The 18794-nt window shown below is 48.3% G+C and overlaps 1 protein-coding gene across 4 annotated transcripts in view; it reads left to right on the top strand.

The window, feature by feature from the left end:
• The window catches only part of LOC123770574 (uncharacterized), a 266666-nt gene that overhangs the window by 52191 nt on the left and 195681 nt on the right, over positions 1-18794 (top strand). For all 4 annotated transcript variants that reach the window (XM_069301841.1, XM_069301840.1, XM_045762611.2 and 1 more), the window contains exon 4: positions 6590-6691. In XM_069301841.1, the coding sequence (XP_069157942.1) occupies positions 6590-6691 (102 nt within the window). The remainder of the gene's footprint in view (positions 1-6589; positions 6692-18794) is intronic.

Below are 18794 nucleotides of genomic sequence, written 5' to 3'. Positions count from 1 at the left end.
AGACAGCTGTTACTGGCTGCTTCCTGGGTGTGAAAAAAATAGTTAATAATAGTTGATTGACAGTTGAGAAGCGGGCCGAAAGAGCAGAGCTCAATCCCTGTAAGCACAACAAGGTGAATACACACACACACACACACACACACACACACACACACACACACACACACACACACACACACACACACACACACACACACAGAAGATTGTGCGAAAAAAACTAGTGGAGCATCTGGAGCGAAGGAACTTTGTAACACAGCATCAACATGGGTTCAGGGATGGCAGGTCCTGCCTCACAGGGTTACTTGAATTCTACGACCAGGCAACAAAAATAAGGCAAGAAAGAGAAGGGTGGGCAGACTGCATATTTTTGGATTGTCAGAAAGCCTTTGATACAGTGCCACACAAGAGGCTAGTGCGAAAGTTGGAGATGCAGGCTGGAGTGAGAGGGAAGGTACTCCGGTGGATAGAGGAATACCTAAGCAACAGGAGACAACGAGTCTGTGTGAGGGGTGAGGTCTCAGATTGGCGAGACGTCACAAGTGGAGTCCCGCAGGGGTCAGTCCTTGGACCTATACTGTTTCTGGTATATGTAAATGATCTCCCAGAGGGTATAGATTCGTTCCTCTCAATGTTTGCCGACGATGCAAAAATTATGAGGAGGATTGAAACAGAGGATGATAGTAGGAGGCTACAAGATGACCTGGATAGACTGAGTGAATGGTCCAACAAATGGCTGTTGAAGTTCAACCCGAGTAAATGCAAAGTAATGAAACTAGGCAGTGGAAACAGGAGGCCAGGCACAGGATACAGAATAGGAGATGAAGTACTTAATGAAACAGACAGAGAGAAAGATCTAGGAGTTGATATCACACCAAACCTGTCTCCTGAAGCCCACATAAAGAGAATAACGTCTGCGGCATATGCGAGGCTGGCTAACATCAGAACGGCGTTCAGGAACCTGTGTAAGGAATCATTCAGAATCTTGTACACCACATATGTAAGACCAATCCTGGAGTATGCGGCCCCAGCATGGAGCCCGTACCTTGTCAAGAACAAGACGAAGCTGGAAAAAGTCCAAAGGTATGCTACTAGACTAGTCCCAGAACTAAGAGGCATGAGTTATGAGGAAAGGCTGCGGGAAATGCACCTCACGACACTGGAAGACAGAAGAGTAAGGGGGGACATGATCACAACCTACAAAATCCTCAGGGGAATCGACCGGGTAAACAAGGATGAACTATTCAACACTGGTGGGACGCGAACAAGGGGACACAGGTGGAAGCTGAGTACCCAAATGAGCCACAGAGACGTTAGAAAGAACTTTTTCAGTGTCAGAGTAGTTACTAAATGGAATGCATTAGGAAGTGATGTGGTGGAGGCTGACTCCATACACAGTTTCAAATTTAGATATGATAGAGCCCAATAGGCTCAGGAATCTGTACACCAGTTGATTGACGGTTGAGAGGCGGGACCAAAGAGCCAGAGCTCAACCCCCGCAAGTACAATTAGGTGAGTACAATTAGGTGAGTACACACACACACACACATCCTGGGAGTGGATGTGACACCTAATCTAACTCCTGAGGCACATATAAATAGGATAACGACAGCAGCGTACTCTACACTGGCGAAAATTAGAACTTCATTCAGAAACCTAAATGAGGAGGCTTTTAGGGCGCTTTACACTGCCTACGCGAGACCAGTCTTAGAGTATGCCGCGCCATCATGGAGCCCCCACCTGAAGAAACACATAAAGAAACTGGAGAAGGTTCAGAGGTTTGCGACGAGGCTTGTCCCAGAGTTACGAGGGATGGGATATGAAGAGCGGCTGAAGGAACTGAACCTTACGACACTAGAGAAAAGAAGGGAGAGAGGAGATATGATAGGGACATATAAAATACTCAGGGGAATTGACAAAGTGAAAATAGATGAAATGTTCACACGTAATAATAACAGAACGAGGGGACATGGGTGGAAACTGGAAACTCAGATGAGTCACAGAGATGTTAGGAAGTTTTCTTTTAGCGTGAGAGTAGTGGGGAAATGGAATGCACTTGGGGAACAGGTTGTGGAAGCAAATACTATTCATAATTTTAAAACTAGGTATGATAGGGAAATGGGACAGGAGTCATTGCTGTAAACAACCGATAGCTAGAAAGGCGGGATCCAAGAGTCAATGCTCGATCCTGCAAGCACAAATAGGTGAGTACAAATAGGTGAGCACACACACACAGAAGGGAGTGTCACGGCAGCATCGCGACACCGTGTAGGCCAATTAGTCTGTGTCAAACCAACACTGTCCCCAGACACGCCCCCCCTCTCCCTGGGGCCACGCCCCCCCTCCTCCAACATTATCAACTATCTAACTAATCAACACACATCGCCCTGGGGAGGAGGGGGAGGGGGGCGAGGGACAGAGATAAGACTAACGAGGTGAACGTGTCGAATAAGAACACTTTGAACACCAACTTGAACTACTAACAATTAAAACAATAATTATCACGTTATTAAAGGTATCACATACCTCCACCCCCCCTGGCGCTGCGAAAGCGTTTGGGCTCATCGCTGCGATAACATCACGAAAACAATTTATGCTGAAATCAGGTCGGCCATTGGGTCGTGTTTTTCGTTTATTTTCGTGTGTTGGTGCGACTCTGCGACGGAGGAATGTCAACACAAGTGAATAAGTTATGGGTGAACGAGACGTTGGGGGGGCTGGGGGGAGGGGAGAGAAAGGGGGAGGGGGGGTCGACCCACGTTGGGGGGGGGGCAGGGAGGTATAGACTGAGGAGGGGGGGCGGGAGGAGAGACAGGAGGAAGGGGGAGTGAGAGGTGAGGGTTCCATGCTGTGTTTGTTTACATCGTGGGGGCGCGCGGCCACATGGCAACGACTGACCAATGGCAGGGCAGCGTTGATCATGACGTCATGATGGATTAGCCAGTAGCAGGAGGTTTGCTATAATGTGACGTCATTCCTTGCTAGCGAGTATAGCATTGTGACCTTCAGTGCTTCACCAGGGGCCAGTCACCACTCTATATAGCCACCATATATGGGGGACCGGTCAGGACTATATTGTGACCACGGGACTATAGTTAAACAGTTATATAAAGCTATAGGTGGAAGGCGTTAAAGAACACACCCGTGAGGGACCTCGTAGCCTGGTGGATAGCGCGCAGGACTCGTAATTCTGTGGCTCGGGTTCGATTCCCGCACGAGGCAGAAACAAATGGGCAAAGTTTCTTTCACCCTGAATGCCCCCTGTTACCTAGCAGTAAATAGGTACCTGGGAGTTAGTCAGCTGTTACGGGCTGCTTCCTGGGGGTGGAGGCCTGGTCGAGGACCGGGCCGCGGGGACACTAAAGCCCCGAAATCATCTCAAGATAACACACACACGTACACGCACACGCATGCTCTCCTAATGTGTATATATTCATATATATACAAGTTAGAAGTATATATGAATGTACATATATGCGCAGCAATATTGATATTCTACAATATTTATATACTAGAGGGCAGGGAGAGTATTCTCAGGCTTGGTAAAATACATATTTACTACATATAGCCTTAGCGTATGTATTAAGCCTAGCTTGGCTTACCTTGCATATGTAGGTATATGTATATATATAGTATGCATATGTATATATATAGTATGTATAACGAGACGTATAGCCAGATATAATCAGATTATACTCCGATATAAGATATTCTCCTATACCTCTATAAAGGTGTCAAATATGCCTACATGATATACTCAGGAGTATATCCTACTACTAGCTCAACCCTATATATCCTAGGTATACTAGTGTAGTTCCTGATAGCCAGAGTTGCTTAACAAGCCGAATTTTCGGGAATATTTAATTTTCCATAAAACTCAAATCTTGTGAAATGTTAATTTAATTGTGTTATGTATTGTATTTTGTCTTGTTTAAACTGACAGAAATCTGTCCATAGCTACTCTATCCACAGCTACTCTATCCACAGTTACTCTATCCACAGTTACCCTATCCACAGTTACCCTATCCACAGTTACCCTATCCACAGCTACTCTATCCACAGTTACCCTATCCACAGTTACCCTATCCACAGCTACTCTATCCACAGTTACCCTATCCACAGTTACCCTATCCACAGTTACCCTATCCACAGCTACTCTATCCACAGTTACCCTATCCACAGTTACCCTATCCACAGTTACCCTATCCACAGTTACCTTATCCACAGTTACCCTATCCACAGCTACTCTATCCACAGTTACCCTATCCATAGTTACCCTATCCACAGTTACCCTATCCACAGCTACTCTATCCACAGTTACCCTATCCACAGTTACCCTATCCACAGTTACCCTATCCACAGCTACTCTATCCACAGTTACCCTATCCACAGTTACCCTATCCACAGTTACCCTATCCACAGCTACCCTATCCACAGCTACTCTATCCACAGTTACTCTATCCACAGTTACCCTATCCACAGTTACCCTATCCACAGCTACCCTATCCACAGTTACTCTATCCACAGTTACCCTATCCACAGCTACCCTATCCACAGCTACTCTATCCACAGTTACCCTATTCACAGCTACCCTATCCACAGCTACTCTATCCACAGTTACCCTATCCACAGCTACCCTATCCACAGTTACCCTATCCACAGTTACCCTATCCACAGCTACCCTATCCACAGCTACTCTATCCACAGTTACCCTATCCACAGTTACCCTATCCACAGCTACCCTATCCACAGCTACTCTATCCACAGTTACCCTATCCACAGTTACCCTATCCACAGTTACCCTATCCATAGTTACCCTATCCACAGCTACTCTATCCACAGCTACCCTATCCACAGTTACCCTATCCACAGTTACCCTATCCACAGTTACCCTATCCACAGTTACCCTATCCACAGTTACCCTATCCACAGCTACCCTATCCACAGCTACTCTATCCACAGTTACTCTATCCACAGTTACCCTATCCACAGTTACCCTATCCACAGCTACCCTATCCACAGCTACTCTATCCACAGTTACTCTATCCACAGTTACCCTATCCACAGTTACCCTATCCACAGCTACCCTATCCACAGCTACCCTATCCACAGCTACCCTATCCACAGTTACCCTATCCACAGCTACCCTATCCACAGCTACTCTATCCACAGCTACTCTATCCACAGTTACCCTATCCACAGCTACCCTATCCACAGTTACCCTATCCACAGCTACCCTATCCACAGCTACCCTATCCACAGCTACTCTATCCACAGTTACCCTATCCACAGTTACCCTATCCACAGTTACCCTATCCACAGCTACCCTATCCACAGCTACTCTATCCACAGTTACCCTATCCACAGTTACCCTATCCACAGTTACCCTATCCATAGTTACCCTATCCACAGCTACTCTATCCACAGCTACCCTATCCACAGTTACCCTATCCACAGTTACCCTATCCACAGTTACCCTATCCACAGCTAACTTATCAAAATCAGCAATTCATGTTCCTAATACAAAAGATTATTATTATTAAAAAAGAACCAATCTTGACAAAGATTTGAGAAATATATATATATATATTTCGGCCAGTTAGGCAAATCGGACATTGCATACCAGGCCGAGTATGCAATGTCTTGGTTTAGGCTATTAGCCACGATACTAGTTCAACCATAAATGGCCTAGTTATGCTAGTTCAACCATACCTGTCCCTAGTTATACTAGCTTAACCTGTAGATCTGTCTCCTTTGGTCTTATATGTTGACCAGACCACACACTAGAAGTTGAAGGGACGACGACGTTTCGGTCCGTCCTGGACCATTCTCAAGTCGATTGTCACAATCGACTTGAGAATGGTCCAGGACGGACCGAAACGTCGTCGTCCCTTCAACTTCTAGTGCTGCATTGGTCGTATATACTCTTTATTTTGTCTGTCACTATATCTGTGTCTGTGTCTGTGTCTGTCTGTGCTTCCTTGCCTGGTGTTGCCCTAACATATGGGCCCGGGTTTGGGTCTGTGTGTTGTCAGTTCCTAGAATGACAGTATTGATCCTGTTGACTGTTATGCTACATGAGTGGGTGTGGGGTGATGGGGTTGTGTGGGTGTGTGTGTGTGTGAGAGAGAGAGAGAGAGACGATGCATATAACTTCGCTTTACTACCCACAACAACTTCATTGATCAAAACACTAATATTATCCTCGTCACTGATATTTATCTCAAGTAACCTTGTTCCTCTTGCCTGTTAGTTTACACCCATTGCACCGGTCCCTGTCTTCCAGTATGCCTCCTAGTATGTCCAGTATACTCTCTAGTATAACTAGTATGTCTGCTAGTATAACCATAGCCTCGTTATACTCTCTAGTTCCCAATATCGACCTAACAGCCAGATAGTCAATACCTCACAAACATTTAACTCCTGCAAATAAGTTTATCTCTCATGCCCGGTACGTAACGTAACCGGTTAGAACCCCTATTTTGACGGGTATATCCGGTTAAAAGCGTACGTTAACCGGTTTAATCAGTATACTAATGATTATATTCTATTTCACACCCCTTGTCTCTCTCTCCCCGGGCGGCGACGACAGTCCAAGATCGACCTGATTCACGACGCTGTGGAGAAGGGCGACCTGAGGGAGCTCAAGGCTCTGTTGGACAAGAGGAAGTTGGCCAGCTGTAAGGACGCCCAGGTTAGTGTTGGGGCTGAGGGACGCCCTGGTGAGTGTTATGGTCGGGCGTTGGGGCTGAGGGACGCCCTGGTGTTATGGTCGGGTGTTGGGGCTGAGGGACGCCCTGGTGTTATGGTCGGGTGTTGGGGCTGAGGGACGCCCAGGTGAGTGTTATGGTCGGGTATTGGGGGCTGAGGGACGCCCTGGTGAGTGTTATGGTCGGGTGTTGGGGCTGAGGGACGCCCTGGTGAGTGTTATGGTCGGGTGTTGGGGCTGAGAGACGCCCTGGTGAGTGTTATGGTCGGGTGTTGGGGCTGAGGGACGCCCTGGTGAGTGTTATGGTCGGGTGTTGGGGCTGAGGGACGCCCTGGTGAGTGTTATGGTCGGGTGTTGGGGCTGAGGGACGCCCTGGTGAGTGTTATGGTCGGGTGTTGGGGCTGAGGGACGCCCTGGTGAGTGTTATGGTCGGGTGTTGGGGCTGAGGGACGCCCTGGTGAGTGTTATGGTCGGGTGTTGGGGCTGAGGGACGCCCTGGTGAGTGTTATGGTCGGGTGTTGGGGCTGAGGGACGCCCTGGTGAGTGGTGTTGTTGTGGTCGGGTGTTGGGGGCTGAAGAATGCTTCCCAGGGCTCTAGGAGTGCCTCGGGGATTTTTGAGTGGGAGTTGGAGTGCTTTCCAGTGGAGAAACGAGACTTCTAGTGTGGATATACACTACTGAGTGTAGACCATCCACGGTCCTGTTTAGAGTTTAGGATTTAGGGTTTAGGGTTCTGAAGTGTAGACCATCCACGGTCCTGTTTAGAGTTTAGGATTTAGGGTTTAGGGTTCTGAAGTGTAGACCATCCACGGTCCTGTTTAGAGTTTAGGATTTAGGGTTTAGGGTTCTGAAGTGTAGACCATCCACGGTCCTGTTTAGAGTTTAGGATTTAGGGTTTAGGGTTCTGAAGTGTAGACCATCCACGGTCCTGTTTAGAGTTTAGGATTTAGGGTTTAGGGTTCTGGGTTTAGTTCTAGGTGATGACTTGTACTCGTGGGTGTTGTAGTGAGGTGAGCTCTAAACTACGGGTTTTTCGAAAGGAAGGAAGAAGGTTTCAAAGATTAAACAGGCAGTGTAGTGAGGTGGTTGTAGTGGTGTATTGGTTCACATGGCAGGGGGGCGGGGGTGTTGTTGGACCCCTCCTGGGGCTCCTACACCCCCCACACCCTCCGTCGTCTCTGACCCCTCCCCACACCCCCCACCCATTCCAGCACCCCAGCACACCTTCCCCCACCTCCCCTCCCCACAACAACCCCCACTTGACCGCCCCTCCTCCAAGCTACCCCCCACTAGTCTCACGACGCAGCTCCGCCAACTCCATACACCCCCAACCTCTCCCTCCACCCCCCCCCCCTACCTCCACCCCTCAACCCCCCCCACCCCCACCCCCATCTAACAGAGAATGGGAATTTACATTAACTTCTCCTCCATAGCCAATCATCCTCCTGTGTTTACCTGTCGAGGATTTCAAGAGTTCTACCTCAGTCAGAGCCTGACTTGGGCGGGCTATAGTAAAGGAACTTATGAAGAGACATAATATGATTCTACAGCCCATGGAAGGGATGCCGGGGGCCAGGAGCTGAGGTACGAGGCCTGCGGGGGGGGGGGGGTAAGGGATGGTAGCGGAACACTTGGATCATCTGGAGCCGGCGCCTCGCTCCCTTGATATTTCAACCTGTCCTCAGGCTAGGCGCGTCCACCCGGCGATCGACCCCACAGAGGCGTTCTGATTGTACTGCGAACCCCAGAGAGGGGTTCTGAGTGTACTGTGAGCCCACAGAGGCGTTCTGAGTATACTGTGAGCCCACAGAGGCGTTCTGAGTGTACTGCGACCCCTCAGAGGCGTTCTGGGTGTACTGCGACCCCCTCAGAGGCGTTCTGAGTATACTGCGACCCCCTCAGAGGCGTTCTGAGTGTACTGCGACACCCATCAGAGGCGTTCTGAGTATACTGCGACCCCTCAGAGGCGTTCTGAGTGTACTGCGACCCCTCAGAGGCGTTTTGAGTGTACTGCGACCCCTCAGAGGCGTTCTGAGTATACTGTGACCCCCTCAGAGGCGTTCTGAGTATACTGCGACCCCTCAGAGGCGTTCTGAGTAGTACTGCGACCCCTCAGAGGCGTTCTGAGTATACTGCGACCCCTCAGAGGCGTTCTGAGTGTACTGCGACCCCTCAGAGGCGTTCTGAGTATACTGCGACCCCTCAGAGGCGTTCTGAGTGTACTGCGACCTCTCAGAGGCGTTTTGAGTGTACTGCGACCCCCTCAGAGGCGTTCTGAGTACTACTGCGACCCCTCAGAGGCGTTCTGAGTGTAATGCCCATTCAATACCTATTTCCTCATTAGTTAATATTATTACATATTCATGTGTTGGATAGTTAGTCCTAGGTAACGACAAGGTTTCCTTACCTTGAGGTTACCTTGAGGTGCTTCCGGGGCTTAGCGTCACCGCGGCCCGGTCGTCGACCAGGCCTCCTGGTTGCTGGACTCATCAATCAGGCTGTTGGACGCGGCGGCTCGCAGCCTGACGTATGAGTTACAGCCTGGTTGATCAGGTATCCTTTGGAGGTGTTTGTCAAGTTCATGGGTCATGAGAGTTACGGCAAGGTCGGGGACGAAACCACTCAGCCATTGTAGTGTGTACAGTACAGCTCAGCAGTCTACAGATGCTGGCATTTACACATATTTGCAAGACCACAGGTTGGCGAGTACAGTTCACACGAGACGAGCTGCTGCAGCTTGGCCAAGACTGTGATGGGACGTCTTAGTGGTGATCTCGGTGGACTTGTCATCTGGAAGTGGTTCAGGATGTTGATAGTTCACGAGACTGTCTATGAGATGAGCCAATGTTGCTAATGGAGCCCCTGATGTTGGCAGACATTGTAGACGGCCCGAGTCATGTTTACACCTTGTTTAACACGGCGGCTGTTGTCCTGGACGAGTCAAAAGGCCGCCAAGCTTGTCCTGGACGAGTCAAAAGGCCGCCAAGCTTGTCCTGGACGAGTCAAAAGGCCGCCAAGCTTGTCCTGGACGAGTCAAAAAGCCGCCAAACTTGTCCTGGACGAGTCAAAAGGCCGCCAAGCTTGTACTGGACGAGTCAAAAGGCCGCCAAGCTTGTCCTGGACGAGTCAAAAGGCCGCCAAGCTTGTCCTGGACGAGTCAAAAGGCCGCCAAGCTTGTCCTGGACGAGTCAAAAACCCGCCAAACTAGTCCTGGACAAGTCAAAAACCCGCCAAACTAGTCCTGGACAAGTCAAAAACCCGCCAAGCTTGTCCTGGACAAGTCAAAAACCCGCCAAGCTTGTCCTGGACGAGTCAAAAGGCCGCCAAGCTTGTCCTGGACAAGTCAAAAACCCGCCAAACTAGTCCTGGACAAGTCAAAAACCCGCCAAGCTTGTCCTGGACAAGTCAAAAACCCGCCAAGCTTGTCCTGGACGAGTCAAAAGGCCGCCAAGCTTGTCCTGGACAAGTCAAAAACCCGCCAAGCTTGTCCTGGACAAGTCAAAAACCCGCCAAGCTTGTCCTGGACAAGTCAAAAACCCGCCAAGCTTGTCCTGGACAAGTCAAAAACCCGCCAAACTAGTCCTGGACAAGTCAAAAACCCGCCAAACTAGTCCTGGACGAGTCAAAAACCCGCCAAACTAGTCCTGGACAAGTCAAAAACCCGCCAAGCTTGTCCTGGACAAGTCAAAAACCCGCCAAGCTTGTCCTGGACGAGTCAAAAGGCCGCCAAGCTTGTCCTGGACAAGTCAAAAACCCGCCAAGCTTGTCCTGGACAAGTCAAAAACCCGCCAAGCTTGTCCTGGACAAGTCAAAAACCCGCCAAGCTTGTCCTGGACAAGTCAAAAACCCGCCAAACTAGTCCTGGACAAGTCAAAAACCCGCCAAACTAGTCCTGGACGAGTCAAAAACCCGCCAAACTAGTCCTGGACAAGTCAAAAACCCGCCAAACTTGTCCTGGATAAGTCAAAAACCCGCCAAGCTTGTCCTGGACGAGTCAAAAACCCGCCAAGCTTGTCCTGGACGAGTCAAAAACCCGCCAAGCTTGTCCTGGACGAGTCAAAAACCCGCCAAGCTTGTCCTGGACGAGTCAAAAACCCGCCAAGCTTGTCCTGGACGAGTCAAAAGGCCGCCAAGCTTGTACTGGACGAATCAAAAGGCCGCCAAGCTTGTACTGGACGAGTCAAAAGGCCGCCAAGCTTGTACTGGACGAGTCAAAAGGCCGCCAAGCTTGTACTGGACGAGTCAAAAACCCGCCAAGCTAGTCCTGGACAAGCCACCTGCAAGGCTCGGCACTCTAGGCACCCGACGTGAAAGGTTGTCCGCCTATCAAACCATCTCGACACATTTGATCCTTGTCTGACCAAATCCTTCGAGCTTCGCCAGTCCTCCTCCTCTTGTGTGCTCCTCACAGTGCCCCTAGTGTGCCTGAGGAACCAGTGGGTGCCACAGTGCCATGCTGGCGTGTGGCACTCAACACGTGGCTCTCTGAGTCATACAACACAGTGCCCCGTAATGAGACCTTTCAGAGAATGTTGCGTTTTGTAAAGCGATTGTGTCGCTAACGGGTAACTTCGTTAGAACACCATGCACGGATGGACGCAGCAGTGATACCATCAGTTACCAGTCACGATAGTGCGTGGGTGATAAGAGGGTAGTTAATTACCACAGTTACTGGTGGTGGTGTTGATGGAGGTGTGGATCGTAGTGGTCTCGGGGGGGTCCTTACGGCGTGTGGTGTGGGCTCCGGTGTATGACAATGTCGGGGGCCTGTGGCAGCTTAGCTTGTGCTGGTGTTGAAGTGCCACTATTCTGGGGCGCGCACACACACACACACACACACACACACACACACACACACACACACACACACACACACACACACACACACACACACATACACACACACACACACACACACACACACAGATAGGAGAGATAGATTGGGAAACGAAGACTCCCCATGGCGGCGGGGATTGTGAAGGAAGACACTAGGAAAAGAGGAGGGGATACGCCCAGCCTATTAGATCTCATTTTCACCCAGAATATAGAAGACATCGAGCATTTAGAACATGAAATACCCCTAAGAGCCTAGTGACCATTGTGTCCTAGTCTTTGACTACATGATGGAGCTTAAAATTGTGATCAAAGGACAAGAGGTCCGAGTAAGGAGACTTGACTACAGAAAAAGGGACTACAGAAGGATAAGGGACTACCTGGGAGAAGTGCAGTGGGAGGAAGAACTTAGAGGAAAAGCAGTCCAAGATATGATGGACCAAGTCATATGGAAATGCAAGGAGGCTGAAGAGAGATTTATTCCAACAATAAAGGAAAAAAGCAGGAGGGAATATAATAACCCATGGTTTAATAGACAGTGTCAGGAAGCAAAGGTGAGAAGCAGGAGGGAGTGGAGGAAGTACAGAAGACAAAGGACAGAGGACAACAGGATTAGATGTAACAGAGCTAGGAATGATTACATTAACATAAGACGAGTATCGGAAAGAAATTTTGAGAATGATATTGCAATCAAAGCGAAAAAGCAAACTAAATTACTACATAGCCATATAAGAAGGAAGATGTCGGTGAACGACCAAGTGACAAGACTGAGGAAAACAGAAGGGGGCATATACAGAAAGCGACAAGGAAATCTGCGAGGTACTGAATGCAAGTTTCCATGGAGTGTTCACTACCGAGCCTGAGCAACTCTCATTGTTAGAAGAGATTACCCTAGATAGAAGACTATCAGATATTGAGGTGATAGCAGAGGAGGTAATGAAACAGTTGACTACACTGGATGCAACTAAAGCGGTTGGACTAGACAAAGTATCACCGTGGATACTAAAAGAGGCATCGCAGGCTCTCAGCGTGCCTCTGGCAATGATCTTTAATGAGTCACTTAGGTCGGGAGAATTGCCCAGTTGCTGGAAGGAGGCAAATGTCGTACCGATTTTCAAGAAAGGTGATAGGGAGGAGGCACTTAACTACAGACCCGTATCACTGACAAGCATCCCCCTGCAAAATACTTGAAAGAATAATTAGGCTAAGACTTGTTGAGCACCTGGAGAGCATTGGGTTTGTAAACAAGCACCAACAAGGGTTCTGGACAGGGAAATCATGCCTAACAAACCTTTTAGAATTTTATGACAAAGTAACAAGGAAAAGGCAGGACAGAGAAGGCTGGGCAGACTGCATATTTCTTGACTGCCAAAAGGCCTTTGATACAGTACCGCACATGAGACTGCTATACAAACTTGAGAGGCAGGCAGGAGTAATCGGAAAGGCCCTAGCATGGGTGAGGAACTACCTAACAGGAAGGAGCCAGAGGGTAATGGTAAGGGGCGAGAAGTCGGACTGGCGAACAGTAACAAGTGGAGTACCTCAAGGATCGGTGCTGGGACCAATCCTCTTTCTAATTTACGTAAATGATATGTTTATAGGAGTGGAATCAAACATGTCAATGTTTGCGGATGACGCAAAATTAATGAGAAGAGTTGTGACAGATGAAGATTGTAGGATCCTCCAAGAGAACTTAAACAGGTTGCAGAGATGGTCAGGGAAATGGCTACTGGAGTTCAACACCAGTAAATGTAAAGTTATGGAAATGGAATCAGGTGATAGACGACCAAAGGACAGTACAAAATGAAGGGGAACTGCCTACCTGTAACGATTCGAGAAAGAGACCTGGGAGTGGATGTGACACCTAATCTAACTCCTGAGGCGCATATAAATAGGATAACGACAGCAGCGTACTCTACACTGGCGAAAATTAGAACTTCATTCAAAAACCTAAGTGAGGAAGCTTTTAGGGCGCTTTGCACTGCCTACGTGAGACCAGTCTTAGAGTATGCCGCGCCATCATGGAGCCCCCATCTGAAGAAACACATAAGGAAACTAGAGAAGGTTCAGAGGTTTGCGACGAGGCTTGTCCCAGAGTTACGAGGGATGGGATATGAAGAACGTCTGAGGGAACTGAACCTTACGACACTAGAGAAAAGAAGGGTGAGAGGAGATATGATAGGAACATATAAAATACTCAGGGGAATTGACAAAGTGGAAATAGATGAAATGTTCACACGTAATAATAGCAGATCAAGGGGACATGGGTGGAAACTGGAAACTCAGATGAGTCACAGAGATGTTAGGAAGTTTTCTTTTAGCGTGAGAGTAGTGGAAAAATGGAATGCACTTGGGGAACAGGTTGTGGAAGCCAACTCTATTCATAATTTTAAAATTAGGTATGACAGGGAAATGGGACAGGAGTCATTGCTGTAAACAACCGATGGCTGGAAAGGCGGGATCTAAGAGCCAATGCTCGGTCCTGCAAGCACAAATAGGTGAGTACAAATAGGTGAGTACACACACACACACACACACACACACACACACACACACACACACACACACACACACACACACACACACACACACACACACATTGTCAGAAAGCCTTTGATACAGTGCCACACAAGAGGCTAGTGCGAAAGTTGGAGATGCAGGTTGGAGTGAAAGGGAAGATACTCCGGTGGATACAGGAGTACCTAAGCAACAGGAGACAACAAGTCTGTGTGAGGGGGTGAGGTTTCAGATTGGCGAGACGTTACAAGTGGAGTCCCGCAGGGGTCAGTCCTTGGACCTATACTGTTTCTGATATATGTAAATGATCTCCCGAGGATATAGATTCGTTCCTCTCAATGTTTGCCGACGATGAAAAAATTATGAGGAGGATTGAAACAGAGGATGATAGTAGGAGGCTACAAGATGACCTAGATAGACTGAGTGAATGGTCCAACAAATGGCTGTTGAAGTTCAACCCGAGTAAATGCAAAGTAATGAAACTAGGCAGTGGAAACAGGAGGCCAGACACAGGATACAGAATAGGAGATGAAGTACTTAATAAAACAGACAGAGAGAAAGATCTAGGAGTTGATATCACACCAAACCTGTCTCCTGAAGCCCACATAAAGAGAATAACGTCTGCGGCATATGCGAGGCTGGCTAACATCAGAACGGCGTTCAGGAACCTGTGTAAGGAATCATTCAGAATCTTGTACACCACATATGTAAGACCAATCCTGGAGTATGCGGCCCCAGCATGGAGCCCGTACCTTGTCAAGCACAAGACGAAGCTGGAAAAAGTCCAAAGGTATGCTACTAGACTAGTCCCAGAACTAAGAGGCATGAGTTATGAGGAAAGGCTGCGGGAAAATGCACCTTACGACACTGGAAGACAGAAGAGTAAGGGGAGACATGATCACAACCTACAAAATCCTCAGGGGAATCGACCGGGTAAACAAAGATAAACTATTCAACACTGGTGGGACGCGAACAAGGGAACACAGGTGGAAGCTGAGTACCCAAATGAGCCACAGAGACGTTAGAAAGAACTTTTCAGTGTCAGAGTAGTTAGTAAATGGAATGCATTAGGAAGTGATGTGGTGGAGGCTGACTCCATACACAGTTTCAAATGTAGATATGATAGAGCCCAGTAGGCTCAGGAATCTGTACATCAGTTGATTGACGGTTGAGAGGCGGGACCAAAGAGCCAGAGCTCAACCCCCGCAAACACAACTAGGTGAGTACACACACACACACATCCTAATCCCACGACTTCCCACTTCCCACTTCTACCCCAAAACCGATACCAGCCCCTGCTTCTCCCCTGCTCCTAGCACACCCTCTTTTTGACTCCCAACCTCTACCTCTCAGCCCCCTTCCCCCTTATGCCTCTAAGACCCTCCCTACCTCTCAGCCCCACAATGCCCTTCAGACACCCCTAGCTGCCCAGACCCCATGTGCCCCCCAGCCCAGATCTCCTTAGCCTCTTACCACCCCCTCCCTATTCCCGAGCACTTCTCACCTCACAACCACTTATTGGAGATAGGAAAGCCTCCATCTCTCACCTGCAGCACACACCGAGGGAGACAGGTAGGCAGACGAACTATATGAACTCTGGCACCAGAGTTTCCAAGAAGAGTCTCAAGGTTTGGTACACCAATGCTGATGGGATATCCAATAAAGCAGAGGAAATAAAAGAAATGGTTAGTGAAGCGGATACAGACATAATTGCAATAGTGGAAACTAAAATATATGATATGATCTTGGACTCAATCTTCCCAGAGGGACACCAAGTGATAAGGAAAGAAAGTACACAGAGACACGGAGGGAAAGTGGCACTCCTTATAAAGCGGTGAGAGAAATTTGAGGAACTAGAGGATTGGGGGACTAATGGAAACAGAAGCTCCATACTTATGATTCTGACAGGTGATGGGAAGAGGATTGTGATCTTGATAATCTACAATCCCTCACCAAACAGTTGAAGGCCCAGTCAGGAGTATGATGATAACAACAAGGCATGTATAAATAACCTGCAGAGGGCAGCAACATCAGCTCACAGATAGTTAGGGGGGCCTCGTAGTCTGGCAGATAGCGCGCAGGACTCGTAATTCTGTGGCGCGGGTTCGATTCCCGCACGAGGCAGAAACAAATGGGCAAAGTTTCTTTCACCCTGAATGCCCCTGTTACCTAGCAGTAAATAGGTACCTGGGAGTTAGTCAGCTGTCACGGGCTGCTTCCTGGGGTGTGTGTGTGTGTGGTGTGAAAAAAAAAAAAAAAATTAGTTAGTGTAGTTAGTAAACAGTTGATTGACAGTTGAGAGGCGGGCCGAAAGAGCAAAGCTCAACCCCCGCAAAAACACAACTAGTAAAAAGAGAGCCAAACTGCTGGTCATGGGGGACCTCAATCACCGAGAGGTCGATTGGGAATAAGGAACTCTCCTTAGTGGGGAAGAAACGTGGAAGCAAAATTAGTGGAAGTTATAGACAGGAATTTCCTAACACAACATGTGAAGGAAGACACAAGGGAAAGAGGAGGGGATGCACCGAGTCTATTAGACCTGATTTTCACACAGAATGAGGAAGACGTTACGAATATTGAACATGAAATACCACTAGGAGCCGGTCGGCCGAGCGGACAGCACACTGGACTTGTGATCCTGTGGTCCTGGGTTCGATCCCAGGCGCCGGCGAGAAACAATGGGCAGAGTTTCTTTCACCCTATGCCCCCTGTTACCTAGCAGTAAATAGGTACCTGGGTGTTAGTCAGCTGTCACGGGCTGCTTCCTGGGGGTGGAGGCCTGGTTGAGGACCGAGCCGCGGGGACACTAAAGCCCCGAAATCATCTCAAGATAACCTCAAGATAGGAGCCAGTGACCATTTTGTCCTAGACTTTGCCTGGGAAGAAGAACTAAGGGGAAAACCCGTGCAAGATATATCTTGAGGTTATCTTGAGATGATTTCGGGGCTTTTTAGTGTCCCCGCGGCCCGGTCCTCGACCAGGCCTCCACCCCCAGGAAGCAGCCCGTGACAGCTGACTAACACCCAGGTACCTATTTACTGCTAGGTAACAGGGGCATTCAGGGTGAAAGAAACTTTGCCCATTTGTTTCTGCCTCGTGCGGAAATCGAACCCGCGCCACAGAATTACGAGTACTGCGCGCTATCCACCAGGCTACGAGGTACCCACTATATGATGGACTTAGTCAAGTCAAACGGCAAGAAGGCTGAATAGAGTTGTATACCAACAGTTAAAGAAAAAGGAAGGAGGGAATATAATAACCCATGGTTTAATAGACAGTGTTAGGACGCAAAATTGAGAAGCGGGAGAGAGTGGAGAAAGTACAGAAGACAAAGGACGGAGGACAATAAGATTAGATGCGACAGAACTAGGAATTAAAATATTATTATAAGAAGAGTATCGGAAAGGAATTATGAAAACGATATTACAATGAAATCGAAAAAACAACCTAAATTGCTACATAGTCATATAAGAAGGAAAATGTCGGTGAACGACAAGGTGACAAGACTAATGAAAACAGAAGAGGCATATACAGAAAATGACAAGAAAAGCTGCAGGGCACTGAACGCCAGTTTCCATGGAGTGTTCACAACCGAGCCTGAGCAGCTCCCATTGTTAAAGAGGAGATGACCCAAGATGAGAGACTAACAGATATAGAGGTGACAGCAGAGGAGGTCATGAAACAGTTGACAACACTGGATGCAACTAAAGCAGTTGGACCAGACAATTTATCGCCGTCAATACTAAGAAGCAGCGCAGGCTCTCAGCGTGCCTCTGGCAAGGATCTATAATGAGTCACTTATGACAGGAGAATTGCCCAGTTACTGGAAGAAGGTAAATGTACCAATTTTCAAAAATTGATTAGGAAGAGGCACTTAACAACAGACCAGTATCACTGACAAACCTCCCCTGTGAAGTATCTGAAAGAATACTCAGGCTAAGACTGGTTACACACCTGCAGAACATTAGGTATGTCAACAAACACTAATATGGCTTCAGAGACGAGAAATCATGCCTACCAAACCTTCTGGAATTCTGTGATACAGTAACAAGAATAAGGCAGGACAAAAAAGGTTAGGCAGACTGCATATTTCAAGACTGCCAAACAGCCTTTGATACAGTACCACACGGGAGACTGCTATACAAACTTGAGCGGTAGGTGGGAGTAAGCGGAAAGGGCCTTGCATGGGTAAGGAACTACCTGTAAGGAACAGGAAGGAGCCAGAGTAACAGTCAGGGGCGAGAAGTCAGACTGACAAACAGTAACGAGTGGAGTACCTCAAGGATCAGTGCTGGGACCAGTTCTATTTCTAATATACGTTAATGACATGTTTACAGGAGTCGAGTCCTATATGTCGATGTACGTGGATGACGCGAAATTAATGAGAAGAGTTGTGATATATGAGGATTGTAGGACTGCAGAAAGCGACCTGAAAGCTGAGTGGACAGCGCTTCGGTTTCATAGTCCTGAGGGTCCGGATTCGATCCCCGGTGGAGGCGGAAACAAATGGGAAGAGTTTCTTTCACCCTGATGCCCTTGTTACCTAGCAGCAAGTAGGTACCTGGGAGTTAGACAGCTGCTACGGGCTGGGGATGTGTAACAAAAAAGGAGGCCTGGTCGAGGACCGGGCCGCGGGGACGCTAAGCCCCGAAATCCCAAGATAATCTCAAGATAGGATAATCCAAGATGACTTGAACAAGTTGAAGAGATGATCAGATAAATGACTGCTGGATTTCAA

Source organism: Procambarus clarkii, chromosome 46 (genome assembly GCF_040958095.1).
Source record: "Procambarus clarkii isolate CNS0578487 chromosome 46, FALCON_Pclarkii_2.0, whole genome shotgun sequence".
Taxonomy (NCBI): Eukaryota; Metazoa; Arthropoda; class Malacostraca; order Decapoda; family Cambaridae; genus Procambarus; species Procambarus clarkii.
This window is presented reverse-complemented; position numbering and strand designations above follow the sequence as displayed.